General features: G+C 61.8%; 2 protein-coding genes across 2 annotated transcripts; both read left to right on the top strand.

Moving 5' to 3' along the window:
* Window positions 1-451: 451 nt before the first annotated feature.
* On the top strand, window positions 452-3,920 carry ZP3 (zona pellucida glycoprotein 3). Its single transcript, XM_075504173.1, has 9 exons — window positions 452-853; window positions 1,748-1,866; window positions 1,945-2,048; window positions 2,292-2,469; window positions 2,563-2,683; window positions 3,074-3,165; window positions 3,344-3,486; window positions 3,652-3,741; window positions 3,826-3,920. The coding sequence occupies exons 1-9, from the start codon at window positions 452-454 to the stop codon at window positions 3,918-3,920; spliced, it is 1,344 nt and encodes a 447-aa protein (XP_075360288.1).
* Window positions 3,921-7,980: 4,060 nt separating this feature from the next.
* LOC142411958 (zona pellucida sperm-binding protein 3-like) lies at window positions 7,981-13,585 on the top strand. The gene is made up of 13 exons (XM_075506618.1): window positions 7,981-8,410; window positions 8,885-9,003; window positions 9,093-9,196; window positions 9,399-9,576; window positions 9,654-9,774; window positions 9,859-9,950; window positions 10,124-10,260; window positions 10,337-10,426; window positions 10,501-10,619; window positions 10,947-11,034; window positions 11,312-11,710; window positions 12,283-12,405; window positions 13,098-13,585. Exons 1-13 carry the CDS (start codon window positions 8,042-8,044, stop codon window positions 13,418-13,420), a joined length of 2,262 nt encoding a protein of 753 aa, XP_075362733.1. The 5' UTR covers window positions 7,981-8,041; the 3' UTR covers window positions 13,421-13,585.
* The last annotated feature ends 2,544 nt before the right edge of the window (window positions 13,586-16,129 follow it).

Here is a 16,129-nt window from a genome sequence, read left to right as displayed (position 1 = left end):
ATCTTAAAGGAGCTGGGGATAGGGACAAGTCTGGGCACCTGAAGAGTGGGTTTGCCTTGGGAAAGTGTCACCTCCCACGCCATCCCCCAGCAACCCCACTGCAGAAGGGCCCCATGATCTGCAGGTGGGACATATGGTCTGAAGGTGGGACATGTCTCTATGGATCTTACAGAGCTGCTTGTTACCAAAAAACAGGGCAAAAAACTGCAGTTGGCTGCACAGCAAACTCAACATCTCTCCTGTGGGCAAGGGACCCAGTCCAGCACCTCATTAGCTCATTAGAGCCCACCATGATGAGTTCCCCAGGGAACTGGGTGCTCTCAGCTGTTGCTAGTTGCCCTTACAGGAGGTGTGCTGAGCATCACCTGAGGTGGGAGCAGCTGTGGGAGGCGTGGGCTATAAAAGGTCCCTGGGCAGCAGTTGCTCCTTGTGCTGGACTGTGGTAGGCAGGATGAGGCCTAGAAGCAGCCTGGGGTTTGCTCTTTTCTTCTGGGTTTTTGGGGAGGTAGTTGCTTACAACCCATGGGGCTTCATTAGAGGGGAGGCAGAGCTATGGAGGTATGGAGGGGATCCTTCCTCAGGGCAGTCCCATGCCTTCTCCCAGCCCTCCCCCTGGGCATGGGTAGATGTCTCCCAGCTCCAGGCTGCTGTCCCACTGCACCCTGTGGCTGTGCAGTGCCAGGAGGCGCAGATGGTGGTCACAGTGCACAGGGACCTCTTTGGCACGGGGCGCCTGGTCAAGGCTGCAGAGCTGACCCTGGGCTCAGCTGCCTGCCTGCCTGCAGTCTGGAGCACTGCTGAGACCACGGTGACCTTCGCGGCTAGACTGCATGAGTGTGGCAGCACCCTCAGGGTAAGGCTGGAGGGGTCTGGAGCCCTAGGGTGGGGGTCTGCCTTTTGGCTTGCACCTCAGTGCCTTGGGATGCTGAGACTAGCAGGGGGCTGTGATGTAGTTGGCTCAGGGAAATGCTCCAAAGCCCTTCCTAGAGGCTGAATGTCTCAGTCTGCTTTTCAAGGGCAACAGAAGCTGTGCTGTCTTGTCTGGGGCTAGCTCTGGGGTTGTGTGAGCAGGGAAGAGCATGCAAGAGGCAGAGAAATTAGGTTTTTCCTGATGAATACAGAGGTATCTAAATCTTCCAGGACTATTTATGCTGTTGCTGCCACCTCCAGGGGGGAGCCCAGGTGACCTGGTGCTGGGAGCTACTGCAGCAAGCCAGCAGTGGATTCCTACCTTAGGAGGCATCTGGGTGCTGCTTACTGCTGCTTGAGCGTAGCATGAAGCTCCTTCACAGAAAACTTAAATTTGAAGTGGCCTCTCCCCCCTGGGAGAGGCCTGGGGCCACGAGGGTGAGCAGGTACTCCCCCATACTCCAGCCAGCAGATACCTTCATTAAATCCCCCTGAGCAGAAGTCACCCTCTGATATCTTGGGGGACAGACTTTCCTGTCTGTTGTTCTGGGACATGGAAACTAGAAGAAGAAAAATAAGAGTCAGTTTGAGCACCTCTGCATCCAGCTCTGCTGCTGACCAGAAGCTGTCCTGGGACAGGCTGGAGCAGCTTCCCAGCCCAGAGCATGCCTGCAGCAGGATGAGTGCCACTCACCTGCCTCCAGCACAAATGCTACTGGCTGATGACCAGAAGAAACATCTCAGCACTGAGTCTCCAGACTTAAATGTGCTGCTCTGTGTGTGTGGCCAAAAGAACAGGGCTCTTAATGACTAGATAATGTGTCTTGTCTTTCCCCAGGTGACCCCTGATGCTCTAGTCTACAGCACAAGCTTAAATTACAAACCAGTTCCTGCTGGCAACCCAGTCATCATCCGTGCCAGCCCTGCTGTGGTTCCTATTGAGTGCCACTACCCAAGGTGAGCCGATGCAGATGAGCACCAAGCAAGCCCTTCTGCTGCTGCAGAGCATTTAACCGTGGTCATCTCTCTCTCCAGGAGGGACAATGTAAGCAGCAATGGTGTCAAGCCCACATGGGCGCCCTTCCGCTCCACCCTGTCCTCTGAGGAGAAGCTACCCTTCTCCCTGCGCCTTATGAACGGTAGGTTTTGCGTGAGGGTCTCCTCTGGTGCAGGGCACCCTGGGCTGGCCTCTGAGGTGGCCATGCTGCCACTAGATGGCACAGCTGGTGCTGGTATCACCCCAGTGCTCCTGGAGCAGCTGGGGTTTGGTACAGTTTTGGTGAGTACCCAGGGCCTTGTGCCCATTGGGGTTTCCTTGGGTGGAAGCAGTGAAGCACAAGCTGGCTTCCCATTCATGAGTGCCTGGTGGCCTCTCCTTCCAGATGACTGGAGTGCTGAGAGAGTCTCCACCATATTTCAACTGGGAGAGGTCCTCCACTTCCAAGCTAGTGTCAACACAGAGAACCATGCACCTCTGAGGCTCTTTGTGGACAACTGTGTGGCCACTCTGACCCCAGACAGGAGCTCTTCTCCCCAGTATGCTTTCATTGACTTCAGTGGGTAAGAGCTGGTTGTTCCCTTAAGAGACACCCTTCTGCAGGTGATGGGCATCTCTGATAGCGGGATCCTGCTGGTCCTTGTTTTTGTGTCTAGGTGCCTGGTGGATGGGCAACTGGATGATGCCACCTCAACTTTTATATCCCCAAGACCCAGGCAAGATGTGCTTCAGTTTGCAGTAGATGCATTCAAGTTTGCAGGAGACTCCAGCAATCTGGTAAATCCTTCCTAAAGCAAGTGAACTCCCTTGCCTAGATGGGGCTATAGCCTCACTCCATTAAGAAAGTTAATGTGGTTTTGTCTAGAATTACATTTCCAAGGCAACTGCCTCATAGCAACATATGATTGAGGTCACCCTGTATTACTGCTTCTGAATCATGGCCCTCTGAGCCAAGGATCTTCCTTGGAGACCAGTTCTGATACTGGTCAAGACAAGCCCTTCTGATGGGCTTCAACAGCTGAACCCTTAGGTGGCTTGAAGGAAACAGGGTGGGGTTGAGCTGCCCTGGGGAGACAGTGGTCCCATTGAAGACCAACTTCATAGTACATGAGAAAGCCATAAAGGCAAATGACAGCCTAACCTGTCTGCTCTGCCTGGCCCCCCCAGATCTACATCACGTGCCACCTGAAGGTCTCCCTGGCTGACCAAGCTCCTGACCCTCTGAACAAGGCTTGCTCCTTCAACAAAGCCAGCAACCTGTGAGTAGCTGGAACAGCAACTTGCCCAAAGGTGAAGAGCTTGGGCTTCTCATCTGATGTGTCACCTTCCAGGAAGGTGGGGTTGGCCATCTGGGTGGGAGGGTTTTGGTCTCTGAGACCTGAAAGCATGTGAGGGATTCCTACCACAGGGTGGGCTACTCACCAGGATCTCTTCTAGCTGGGCTCCTGTGGAAGGCACCTGGGATGTCTGCTCCTGCTGTGAGATGAGGAGCTGTGGCTTGGCTGGGCACTCCAGGTGGCTCCATGCTCCCTCCCGATGGCAAGGAGGACGTGCCCGGAGAGAAATGCCCTCCCAGCTTGGTAGGTCTCATCATGCCTCTTGGGCTTTGCCACCATCGTGGCACCTTCCTCAGAGCTGGGTGGCTGGAGCTGCCTCGCTACTTGTTGGCTCCTCAGTGCTAATCCAAGGCTTGGGAGAGCTAGATTTTCAAACAAGTTTGAGTGCTCAAAGATCCTCCCTTTCAGATCCCTTGGTGAAAGAAGCAGATGTTGTGGTTGGACCTCTCTTCATCAATAGCTGGAAGGATCACCCAGTTAGGAAGATGCCTTCACGCGGTAGGGCAAACCCAGGGAAGGGGGGTGGTTTGTTTGGCAGGTCCCAGCTCTGGCTGTAACCACCTCCTTACTTCTCCTTTCTAGATGCAGGTCACTTGTGGATGGTATTTGGGCTGGCTGCAGTTGCTGGTGTGGTCATCCTGATCCTTGCTGTTCTAGGAGCTCTGACTGCCTGCTGAAAGTCCAGCAACCCTGTTTAAGTTACTGGTTTCAACTCTTACAGCTGTCTAATAGAAAAATAAATTGAAGGACTGAGAGGCTTGGTGGGGGGAGTGGAAAAGACTTTCTGGAAAGACTGAGCTAACCAAATCTTTACCTGTGCTTTTTTGCACCCAATTTGAGTATCTTGCTCTTCTTGAACTCCTGTCCTCAGTGGAGCTTTGTACAGCCTTATACCCCCATGAATGTCTTCCAGAGCACCTAACTGAGTACTGATGAAAAAAAAATCACTATCCAGATACTATCATCTTGTTTCTAGAAGCATGGAGTTTTGTTTAGCCTCAATGTTTTACCTTTTTGTGGAGCTACTTGGGTCCGCTCCATGCTGGTAACTCCTTACTCAATAAGCCAAGGGGAGCTAAGGGTTTAGTAAAAGTTGAACCACCATGCTCCTGCCTGAAGCTGTTCCTGGGAGAGAAAGCAAGCTTTGCTAGATGAAGAAGGGTTGGTAGGTTGGGCTCTTCCTGGGACAGAGGCAGGCATTCCAGTCCCTGCCCCAAGGACTGTTTACACATAGTTATATGTAACAAGCCTTGGCTGAAATACATAAACAGTCCTTGGGGCAGGGACTGGAATTTCTGCCCTCACTTCCCCCTGCCCCACCTCCAGAAAGGGGCTTTCTGACATGCCCAAGTCACATTTGCTTTTTCCTCCTGTGTGAGAAAAAGAAAAATATAAAAGGGGTGGGGGAGGGTCCCCCAGTGTCCTAGTGGGGTCTTCTGTGAAATCTGGGCTCTTCTGCTCAGCAGACCAGCTGTAACCGCAAGATATTCCTGCCCCAAACCAAGGACCTGTTGCTCCCCAGTAGCTGGGAGAGGTTCCTGCTTTAGGCAGCAGTGGAAAGTGGATGAACTGAACACCTGGGGGTGCACTATTTGCTCAGGGGGCTGAATTCATGGAAAACTGAGACCTGTGAGGCACTGGAGCTTGCTCACAGCATGGCTACCTCTTGAGCTGTTTTGCAGGGGCAGGAGGACTTCTGCAACCTCTTAACCTGCTCTGAAGGAGCTTGGGCAGCTCTCTTCCTCATGGAGGACAGAGGAAAGTGGTATCTTGCACAAGCTGGCATATCTTTGGGTGTCATCTAGCACCCTGGAGACCCTCAGCTAGATGTCCTTTGATGGATGTCACCTTGCACTGGGATCAATTTGGTACAAGGTGCCAAGCTGGACTTGAAACTTTGGGTCACCTAAACCACTGTCCCATCCCTTCCCTTGCTATCGGTTTGGCTGCTCACAGGTCTAAAAGCAGATTAGTCCTCTCTCAAAATTAAAAGATTAGTTCTGGGTTGGATGAGGGAGCTGCACTGACTTTGGGTTGGGGTTGTCAGTATGGCTTCTTTCCTCATCCATATAATCTGACCCTTGCTGGAGGGGTTTGGTCCTTGTCTTGCAGCAAGGTGGGAGGTAGGAGCTTCTAGGGGGAGTATTTAGGAGAAGTCTTCACCATCCCTTTAGAGCTGTGAGCTGTCCCCTTCTTGGGGCAGAAGGGAGAGGAGGAGAGCATGGAAACGTGGGTGGAAGGGATCTCGGAAAGTCTCCAGTCCAACATGAGGTGTACCAGCCCTGTGCTGGCAGTGTCTGTGGATGGAGATCTTCCACCCTGTGTGCCCAGCCCAGGGCTGCACAAGCTTCCTGGAGAAGAAATATTTCCTCACCCAACCTGAACCTCCCAGACCATGAGTTGTGGCTGCTGATGTGTTAAATCCTCATATAACTGATTCCTTCTTGATCAGCATCTTCTCTAGATGTTCAGTGCCCTGACCATCCCTTGGCACACATGCTCTGAGCAGGGACTCTCTCTCTGGTTTGCTGAGACACACAGAGGACCCTTTTAAATGAAAACCCTTCTCTGTGCCACCCAGCACAGTTGCCCTGCAGCCATTCAACCAAAATACCTCAGCTGGCTCCAGGAAGGAAGACAAATATTGGCCACATCCAGTCTACAAAGAAACTGGGGATGGGGAAATACTCTCTGGCTTTCCAGAGCAGCTGTCCCACTCCAGCAGCTCCTGCGCCTTCCTGGGCAGCATCCCTGGCTCTGGTGAGGCTCACCGGCAGCACTGACCTTGTTATCTGATGAGAGATTTTTGACTTAAAACTTTATGTTATAAGGAAAAATGAGATGTGCTTTAAAGTCTCCCTTATACAATAGGGGAAAAACACTGGGTTTTGTGCTTGTCCAGTGCCCTGGGACTTTCTGGTCTCTGCCCCCTCCAAAAAAAATGAGCTCATGCTCTTTCCCAACTGCCCTGGTCCATGGCCAATGTTGTGTTGTGCTTGGAATAAAGATGGGACAGCTGGTCCCGGCAAGGGCTACCCTGGGAGCAGAAATCCCTGTTTTCATAGAGAAATACCTCCTCTCTTCTGAACCTGGGTGTGTTTCTCCACCCAGGATTCACCTCTGCTAATTTGAACCATGTAAACACAAGGCGACCCATCAAGGGGATTTATTCTCCTGCTGGGATCAAGCCCTGGTACCTAGAAACCCACGACCTAACCCTGGAGCTGGCTGCTGAGCTGCAGCTCTCCAGGATGTGATGGGGTGAGACCAGGCATCTCCTGTGGTCCTTGCAGCCAAGGACTGATTTACTGATTCAGCATTGCCTGCTGCTGTTATCTCCCTGACGCATGGGGCTCAGCCTGCTGGAATCCCTGGCATTTCTACGCAAGTGCCAGTCTCAAGGTATTTTAAACACAAAGGAGAAGTCCTGGACCCGCTGACAGCAGCAGGGATGGGGCATTGGCTCCTGGGGGAAAGGCGGAAGGTTTTACACTGGCCCATAAAGCTTCACATGGGTGGTTTTGGGGGATGTTGAGTCAGGCACAAGCCAGTCCCAGCTCCAAACCTGGTGGGATTTCTGCTAGGAGTGGGCTGGCCGATGTCTGCCCCAAAAACTTTCTGTTTCTTTACATTTTCCCAGAAATGGCTCAGCCGCTCCAGTTCAAACATCCAAATCAGAGGCTTTCTACTGTCCCTAAGGCTTGCCAGGGACATCCCAAAAGATGGAGAGGAATTTGGGATATGAAATGGAGCATCCCTTGTATGGAACCAAAGGGATGCTCACAGAGCCCTGGCAGGGAAAAAGAGTTAAAGATGCTCAAAAGAAGAGACAGAAACTCCAATAAGGAGGCTTGAAAACATATAGGGTTTATTTTTAAGCAGCTTTCCCTGTTCCTCAGCTGTGAGGAGCCAGGCAATGCCCAGCTCTACTTGCAGGAGGTGGGATACAAACCGGGGTGCTGTGGTGGGGAGAGGGGAGCGATGGGTGGAGCACCTTGCCTCCAGCTTCTTTTACCCCGAGTCCATTTCCTTGAAGGCAACAAAACAAACGCAAGCCAAAGAGCTGGGGGAGGGCAGCAGAGATAAAAAAGAAAGGTTGCGGCTCTGCAGCTAATGACCTCACTGCCGAGGCCAAAATCGGGGTTGTTCGGCCCCAGCTGAGAACAGCCGCACTTGTGTCAGTGGTGAGGGCGTTCCATGGGCTGCTGCTGGGTCAGCGGTGACCGAACATTCCGGCCCCGGCCCCGCTGAGGAGCGGGGGGGGATGCTTAAAGCCCCTGTTCGGGCTGCAGCTGTGAGCACGTGGGCTCCCGGCCCCCCCGCACATCAGCATCCGAGCGGGAACCAAAGTCCCGGGGGGCCGACGGCGCCGGGCAGGGATGGTCCCGGCGGAGGGGACGGGAAGCACCCGGGCTGGGATCGTGGACCCTGCTCTCCCCGCTTCTGTCACCTCCCCAGCAGCCTTGAAAAGCCCCTTATCACCTTATAACCTAAACAAGTCACTTTGTACCAGTCTCCCCGTCTCCGGCTTCTGCTGAGTTTTATAAACAACTTCCCCAAAGAGGCTGACGAGGATGTTTTCTCTCGCCTTGGGCAGCCCGGGAACAGGGGGTCCCGGCACCCCGGAAATGACTCGGTTGTGCCTCCCCTCTCCCCGCACCCACGAGGGCTGACCTTTGGGTGCCATTGGTCCCCAAACGGGAGCCCAGGGGCGGACGGCTCCTGCTCCTGGGGGGGATATAAAGGCTGGAGGAGCAGCTCCAGCTCTCTGTGCCGTGGTTTGCTGGAAGAAGGAGGGATGGGACCCGAAAGTGGCTTGATCCTCACTCTTCTCTGCTGGGCAGCAGGCGAGGTGGCTGCCTACCCTCCCTGGGATTTCTCCTGGGGTGACCCAGCGAGCCGGGGGGCGCGGGCAGACCCACACACCTGGTCCTGGGTGGAGGACCCCCAATCTCGAGCCATCTCCAGCCAGCAGCCGGTGACGGTACAGTGCCAGGAGGCTCAGCTGGTCGTGACAGTGCACAGGGACCTCTTCGGCACCGGCCGCTTGGTCAACCCGGCTGACCTGACGCTGGGGCCGGCAGCATGCAAGCATTCCTCACTGAACCCTGCCCACAACACTGTCACCTTCACCGCTGGTCTCCACGAGTGCGGCAGCATCGTGCAGGTAAGACCTTCTCCCCCTCAGTGCTTCCCCCAGTCCTGAGATCCCACCTGGCATCCCCCACCAGAGCAGCTCCAGGCTGCAGGACTGTGCACTGGGCATCCCCCATGATGCCGGGGGAGCTCTGGGTGCTGGACGCAGAGCACCATCAAGGAACACCCTAGGGGAAGGACGAGCAGGTATTTCCCCCAAACTGGAGCATTTTTCCCCAAAGTTGCTTTGCCCTTTCAGCTGGAGACATGCCGGTGGTGCAAAGCCCTCACATCAGACCCATTTCACTCATGTTTGGGCCCATTAGGAAGTTTAACTTGCTGAGAACCGAGCAGGGCTCCTTCTCCATCCCCTTCTTCCTGGCTTTTTCCCCCTTTCTTTGGATTTCCTCAGCATTTCCTAGTTGGGAAAGGATGGCTATGTGGCTCAGTGGTGGTGGGAGGTGGGGTGGCCTCTCTGATGGCTTTTCAATGCTTTTCTGCCCAGATCACACCAGATTCCCTCATCTACCGCACACTCCTCAACTACGACCCTAGCCCTGCCAGCAACCCCATCATCATTCGCAGCAACCCCGCCGTCATCCCCATCGAGTGCCACTACCCCAGGTAAGGGCTCCCTGTCCTCGGTACCCCCCACCCTGGTCCCCGGGGACCAGCACGGGGCCATGTCCTGATGTGCAGCGGTCCTTGCCCAGGAGGGAGAATGTGAGCAGCAATGCCATCCGGCCCACCTGGGCTCCCTTCAGCTCCATGCTGTCGGCGGAGGAGAGGCTGGTGTTCTCCCTGCGCCTCATGAACGGTAAGTGGGAAGCCATCCCAACCTGCGACTCTTTTCCCAGTGTGGGGGAGCTCGGGGACCCACCATCCCACTGGGGAAGCCAACCCACCCCATGGCAAACACCAGCGCTCCTGCTGTTGGGCTGACCCTTGGCTCTGGTCCCTCGGGAGCTTGGGGATGGCTGGAGCCACCCCCACTTTGTCACCCCGGTGCTACCTTGCAGAGGACTGGAGTGCCGAGAGACCTTTCACTGGTTTCCAATTGGGTGACGTCCTCAACATCCAAGCTGAGGTGGGCACCGAGAGCCATGTGCCACTGCGGTTGTTTGTGGACAGCTGCGTGGCCGCCCTGAGCCCCGGCACTGACTCCTCACCCCACTACGCCATCATCGACTTCAATGGGTGAGCCCTGGGGACCCGCTGGCAGCAGCGCTGGGGGGGGACCTGCCGAGATGCTGACCCCCACTGTCCCACCCCAGGTGCCTGGTTGATGGGAGGTCAGATGACACCAGTTCTGCTTTCATCACCCCCCGGCCCCGGGAGGATGTGCTGCGCTTCAGGATCGATGTGTTCAGGTTTGCGGGGGACGCCAGGAACCTGGTAAGGCTGCGTGTTCCCCCCCCCAAACCAAGCCGGTATCCCCCACGAGTGTGTTCCCACCTCTCTCCCCTACCCTTCCCGCAGATCTACATCACCTGCCACCTGAAAGTGACCCCAGTGGACCAAGCCCCAGACCCCCTGAACAAGGCTTGCTCCTTCAACAAAGCCAGAAACACGTGAGTAGCTGCTGCACCAGGATGGGGCATGTCTGGGCAGGTCCCACATCCCACAGCCCTGGCGTGGCACGGGGATGTGTCATGGACAGACTCGGGGGGGGGGGGGGGGACACGAATGCTCCGTGGGTGCTGGGGGGGGGGGCTCTGGTGATGATGCTGCCACCCCGCTGCAGCTGGGCACCCGTGGAAGGCACCCGGGACATCTGCAGCTGCTGCGAGACGGGCAACTGTGAGTCCCCCGCGCTCTCCCGGAGGCTGAACCCCCTGGACCGATGGCCTGGCCGCCGCTTCCGCCGCCATGATGCTAACGGTAAGGTCTCTGGGGGGACGGAGGGTACACCCCAGGGTCACGGGGTGAGCCTGACTCATCACTCCTTCCTCTCCAGGGAAAGAGGCTGAAGCCGATGTGGTCATTGGCCCCGTGCTCCTCTCGAGGGACCCGGGCGCTGTGGGAGAGCGGCAGGAGGGAGGTCAGGGTGAGTCCCTGCTGGCTGCAGCCCTGTGGCATGGCCCTGGTGATGAGTGCTAACAGACCCCCTTGGTTTTGCAGGTGGGGTGATGGCAGTGCCCGGCGTGGGGACAGGGCTGATCTGTGTGGCAGCCGGCGTGGGGTTGGCCGGGGCTGTGCTGGCCGTCAGCGTGGGGCGCAGGAGGTGCGCCCGTGCCTCGGTGTGAGCACAGGGCGAGAGCCAAATAAAGCCTGGGAAGGACAAACCGCGTCCGTGGTGCTCCCTCTGTGATGGCACCCCGGGGACGGGCCTGGGCTGGGTGCACTGCCAGGGAGGGAGCATCCGTCCCAGGCATATGGCTGTGAGGGTGCCGAAGCCCCCCAGCTCCCGGGGGGGGGTCCCCCACATCTCCACCCGGGCTTCAGCCCTCCCTGGGGCTCCGTTCCAGGGTTGCCCTGCAGACTCTGCATGGGTGACACTGGGGACAGTCCCCCTCACCCTCGAGGAACCCCAGCTGTGTCCCGCGGCCTCCGCCCACCGCTCCTAGGAGGGGCAGAGCAGGGTGCGGGGGACTCCAGCTCAGCCAGGGAAGGACCCCAGTTCCTTCGGGAGGGCGTGTTTGGGGGACCCTCCTCGTAGGGGACAAGTGGCAACCCCGGCACCCGACTGGTGCTCCGCGGGACCTCTCGCCGGCTCCGCCCCGCCCGTCACCAGCCCCGCCCATCTCTGCTCTCCGCCCCTCCCACCGCCCACTTCAGCGCCGCCCGCCCCGTCCCCGCTGTCGCGGCGGCCCCGGCTCCCCCCGCCCCGCTCCGCTCCCGCCCCGCCCCTTTCCCCGGCCGGCTCCGGGCCCCGCGGGTCCGCCCGCTGCCCCCCACCGCCCCTCGCTGCGCCGGGCCCGCTCCGCCCCAGCCCGGGGAGCCCCGGGGCGGGGGAGCCGCCGCTCCCCTCGAGGCCCCCGCTCCCCTCGGGGCCACCGCCCCCGTCCCCGCCCTCCCGCGGGGAGGTGGCCCGGGCCCTGGGCCGGGCGGTCCCGGCGAGCTGCGGGGCGGGGGCGGAAGGGGCCGGGCTGGGGGAAGGAGCGGCCCCCGCGGCTGCGCGGGGCACAAGCGGCGGCCGGGCCGGGGCAGCTCGGCGGGGCTCCGCTAACAGCCTGGGCGAGCGGCGCCGCCGCCGGGTCCCGGGGCTGCCCCGGGCGCTCGGCTCCGGGGGCCCACAGCCCTGCCCCTGCCTCCCTCCCGGGCACGGAGCCGGGGCCCGGCGGGGCGGCGCAGCCCGGCGAGGAGGCGGGAGCGGCCGCCCCGAGCCCGGGTGAGGGGCGGCGGGGGCCGCGGGCGGAGCGGGGCCGGGGAGCCCGGCGGGGCGGCGGGGGGTCCCGGGCCGGGCCCGGCTGCAGTGGGACTGGGCGGGCCGGAGGCCGGCGGAGGACGGCTGCGGGCTCGGCGGGGGCTCCCCGGGCCGTGCACCGCGGGGAGCTGCGCCCCCGCCCCGGCACAGGCCCCCCGTTCCCGGGGGCGGCTGCTGGGCGCCGGCCGGGCCCTGCCGGGGAGCCCCGGGCCGGGAACGGGGGGAGCGGGGGGGAGCTCGGTTGAGCCGGGGCGGGCGGCGCCGCTCGCCCGCGGGGGCTTGGGCAGCCCGGGAGAGCCGGGGGACCCCGGCGGGGAGAGGCGCCTGGCGGGGCTGGACCCCGCGGGCAGAGGCCGGGCTCCCCGCCCGCAGGAGGACGAGGCGACCTCGGGCTCCTGCCCGGGACCAGCTCCTGGCCGGGGACGGCCCCGCCCGGCCCTGGGCCCCTGCCCGGCCCTGGGCCCCTGCCCGCCGGTGCTGCCGTGCGGCCCAAGGACGCCTCGTTACAGCTCCAGCTCGCACACGCTTTGTCGCAGCTCCCGCCTGTCCCGGCCCCGCTGACGGACGCTCCAGCCTGGCATCGGCTCCGGCCCCGGCCCCACGGTCGGTGGTGCAGCTCCAGCCCCCTGGTCTTTATTTCAGCCCCAGCCCCACGGTCCGTATGTCAGCTCCAGCTCTGCATCGTGTCAGCCCCAGCCCTGCAGCATTTATTTCAGCTCTAGCCCTGAAGGATTTATTTCAGCTTTAGTCCTAGGGTCTTTATTTCAGCCCCAGCCCTGTGGCCTTCGGTTCAGCTCCAGCCCAGCAGCAGTTCAGCTCCAGCCCTAAACTATTTAGTTCAGCCCCAGCCCTACAGTGGCTATTTCAGCATCAGTTCTGTGATGTTTCAGCTCCATCCCCTTCCCCACGGTATTGATTTCAGCTCCATCCCCTTCCCCACTGTATTGTTTTCAGCTCCAGCCCTGCATCACGCCAGCTCCAGCCCTACAGTATTAGCAAGCAGTAGGACACAACGAAATGCCCTCAAGTTGCGCCAGGGGAGGTTTAGATTGGATATTAGGAGAAATTTCTTCACCGAAAGGGTTGTCAAGCACTGGAACAGGCTGCCCAGGGGAGTGGTTGAGTCACCATCCCTGGAGGTATGTAAAAGACCTGTAGACGTGGTGCTTGGGGACATGGTTTAGCGGTGGGCTTGGCAGTGCTAGGTTAACGGTTGGACTTAATGATCTTAAAGGTCTTTTCCAGCCTAAATGATTCTATGATTATTTATTTCAACCCCAGCCTCTGCCCCAGGCTCTTTGTTTCCCCTCCAGCCCCACAGTTGATATTTCAGCTCCATCCTGTATTTCAGCTCCAGCCCTAGATTCGGCTCTACCCCTGCAGTCCGTATTTCAGCTCCAGCCCTACGCCATGTATTTCACCTCCGGCTCCAGAATCCGTCTTCCAGCCCCAGCCCTGCTGTCTGTATTTCATCTCCAGCCCCATAATCTTTATTTCATCTCCAGCCCCAGGGTCGCTATTTCAGCTCTAGCTCCACCCTTACACATTTTATTTCGGTTCCAGCCCTGCTGTGTTTATCTCAGCACCAGCCCCTGCCCTACAATCTCTATTTCAGCTTCAGCTCTGCTGTTGCAGCTCCAGCTGCACACCTTCCCGCTCACTGCCTCTGGGTGAAACTGCTCCTGGTTCTCCTGGCCGCTGGGGCTGTTGACAAGGTCATAAATCCATCCCTGTCATCGCTCAAATATCAATGTGAGCTGTCATCGCTGTCCCAATATTGCCTTGATCGGTGCATCTGAACACTGAATAAAGCGTCGGCCCTCCCAGAGACTCACCTCACACGCTGAGTTCGGCCTGGTGCATGCCAGCGTCCCGCGCTTCAGGGGCAAACGCGACCAGACCCCAAAAAGAGACAAAAAGAACGGGCAGGGGAGCCCGTTCCCCATCCGGGGAGCCGGGGGAGGCGGGGCCGGATTGAAGGGCCGGGCCGGGATTGGCCGGGCCGGATTGAAGCGACGGGCTGTGATTGGACGGAGCGGAGAACGGATGGGGCGGGCCGGATGCGCCGGGATTGGACCAAGCAGAGATGGGAGGGGTGGGGCCGAGCGGCCCGGGATTGGGTCGAGCGGAGGCTGGCGGGGCACGGCTGGGCGGGCCGGGAGTGGCGGGGCCGGGCGCTGTCTCGGGCCGGGATTGGCGGGGCTGGGCTGGGCTGGGCGGGAGCGGAGGCTGTGGAGCGCGTGCGCGGGCCGGCGGCGGGAGTGCGGCGCGGCAGCACCGTCCGGTCCCCAGGGCTGCGGCTCCGCGGGCCGGGGAGCGCCGGGAGCGGGGTGGCGGGCAGCGCTGGCCGGCCGCGGGACCGCTTCATCTGTGTGGCCGGGCCGGAGCCTCTGTTCGCGCGGGCGGCCCCGCGCTGCGCTCCGGGGGCGGGAGGCGGTTCGGGGGACGCTCGGCCCGAGCGGGCCGGGGCGCGGGTGCCGGTCCGGTGCGTGTCCGTGCCCGGCGGGGGAGCGGGGCCCGGTCCCGCCAGCTGCTCCCCGCTGGAGGCGGGCAGCGGCGGCCCCGCAGGCTGGCGCGGCGTCGAGCGGGTCGCGGGGCCCGCAGGGGCGGCGAAGGGCACCGGGGGCGGGGGGGTCCCGAGCGGGGGCCGGGGCCGCAGCGGGAGCCGGGTGGGGCGGGGGGTCGGGGCTGCGCCGGGGGGGCCCGGGCCGGGCTCCCTGGGGGCGGGGGGCGATGGTGGGGCTGGGGCCTGGAATAATAATAACACAACGAAAAGCAGTAATGGCACTCTTACCCTGATTTTACTCTCATAAACAGAGCGTGCGACACAGCTTCAAGCCAGTAAAGCGCAACCAGGTGCAACGCAGCTTTCCCTGGGCGGGCGGGTGCTGCCCCAGGCCCCGGTTCCTCCCCGCGGGAGGTGCCCCCCAGGTCCCAAGCACCCCCGGCCTGGGGCCCTGGGCTGCGGCTCCCCCTTCCTTCGCCATCGCAGCGGGGCCAGGGACGGCCTGGGGGGGTTTCCAGCCCCCCAAGCGGGGACTCGGTGCCAGAGCCTGAGAACAAGCCCGGGGGCCGGTTTGGGGCCGAAAAACCCGGCTCAGTCGCGGGGTTCAGCAGCTCAAGCAAAAGTCGAAGTGCTGGGTTTTCAGAGCGTGGAACCGGAGCCACGTGCTGCGTTTCTGGGCCTGAAAACAAGCTGGGGGGGCCGGGGCTCAGGGCTGCGTTTCTGGGGCTCAGCACCAGCCCGAGTGCCGCCTTTTGGGACTGGGAACCGGAGGCTGAGCGGCCGTTCCCAGCCCTCAACACCGGCTGGGGGGTCTGTGGGTGGGTGGGGCAGGCAGGGCCGTCTGGAGCTGGGGCTGAAATAAAGACCAGGGGGCTGGAGCTGCACCACCGACCGTGGGGCCGGGGCCGGAGCCGATGCCAGGCTGGAGCGTCCGTCAGCGGGGCCGGGGCAGGCGGGAGCTGCGACAAAGCGTGTGCGAGCTGGAGCTGTAACGAGGCGTCCTTGGGCCGCACGGCAGCACCGGCGGGCAGGGGCCCAGGGCCGGGCAGGGGCCCAGGGCCGGGCGGGGCCGCCCCCGGCCCGGGGCTCCCCGGCAGGGCCCGGCCGGCGCCCAGCAGCCGCCCCCGGGAACGGGGGGCCTGTGCCGGGGCGGGGGCGCAGCTCCCCGCGGTGCACGGCCCGGGGAGCCCCCGCCGAGCCCGCAGCCGCCCCCCGCCGGCCTCCGGCCCGCCCAGTCCCGCTGCAGCCGGGCCCGGCCCGGGACCCCCCGCCGCCCCGCCGGGCTCCCCGGCCCCGCTCCGCCCGCGGCCCCCGCCGCCCCTCACCCGGGCTCGCGGCGGCCGCTCCCGCCTCCTCGCCGGGCTGCGCCGCCCCGCCGGGCCCCGGCTCCGTGCCCGGGAGGGAGGCAGGGGCAGGGCTGTGGGCCCCCGGAGCCGAGCGCCCGGGGCAGCCCCGGGACCCGGCGGCGGCGCCGCTCGCCCGAGCTGTTGGCGGAGCCCCGCCGAGGGGCCCCGGCCCGGCCGCCGCTTGTGCCCCGCGCAGCCGCGGTGGCCGCTCCTTCCCCCGGCCCGGCCCCTTCCGCCCCCGCCCCGCAGCTCGCCGGGACCGCCCGGCCCAGGGCCCGGGCCACCTCCCCGCGGGAGGGCGGGGACGGGGGCGGTGGCCCCGAGGGGAGCGGGGGCCTCGAGGGGAGCGGCGGCTCCCCCGCCCCGGGGCTCCCCGAGCTGGGGCGGAGCGGGCCCGGCGCAGCGAGGGGCGGTGGGGGGCTCCTCCGGCCGGGCGGAGGGCGGGAGGGCGGCGCTGGGCAGCGGGCGGACCCGCGAGGCCCGGAGCTGACCGGAGGAAGGGGAAGCCCGGAGCGGAGGGAGCCGGGGCAG

Source organism: Mycteria americana, chromosome 6 (genome assembly GCF_035582795.1).
Source record: "Mycteria americana isolate JAX WOST 10 ecotype Jacksonville Zoo and Gardens chromosome 6, USCA_MyAme_1.0, whole genome shotgun sequence".
In the NCBI taxonomy this organism is placed as follows: domain Eukaryota; kingdom Metazoa; phylum Chordata; class Aves; order Ciconiiformes; family Ciconiidae; genus Mycteria; species Mycteria americana.
The sequence above is the reverse complement of the archived record's forward strand: the minus strand, read 5'-3'. Positions and strand labels throughout refer to the sequence as shown.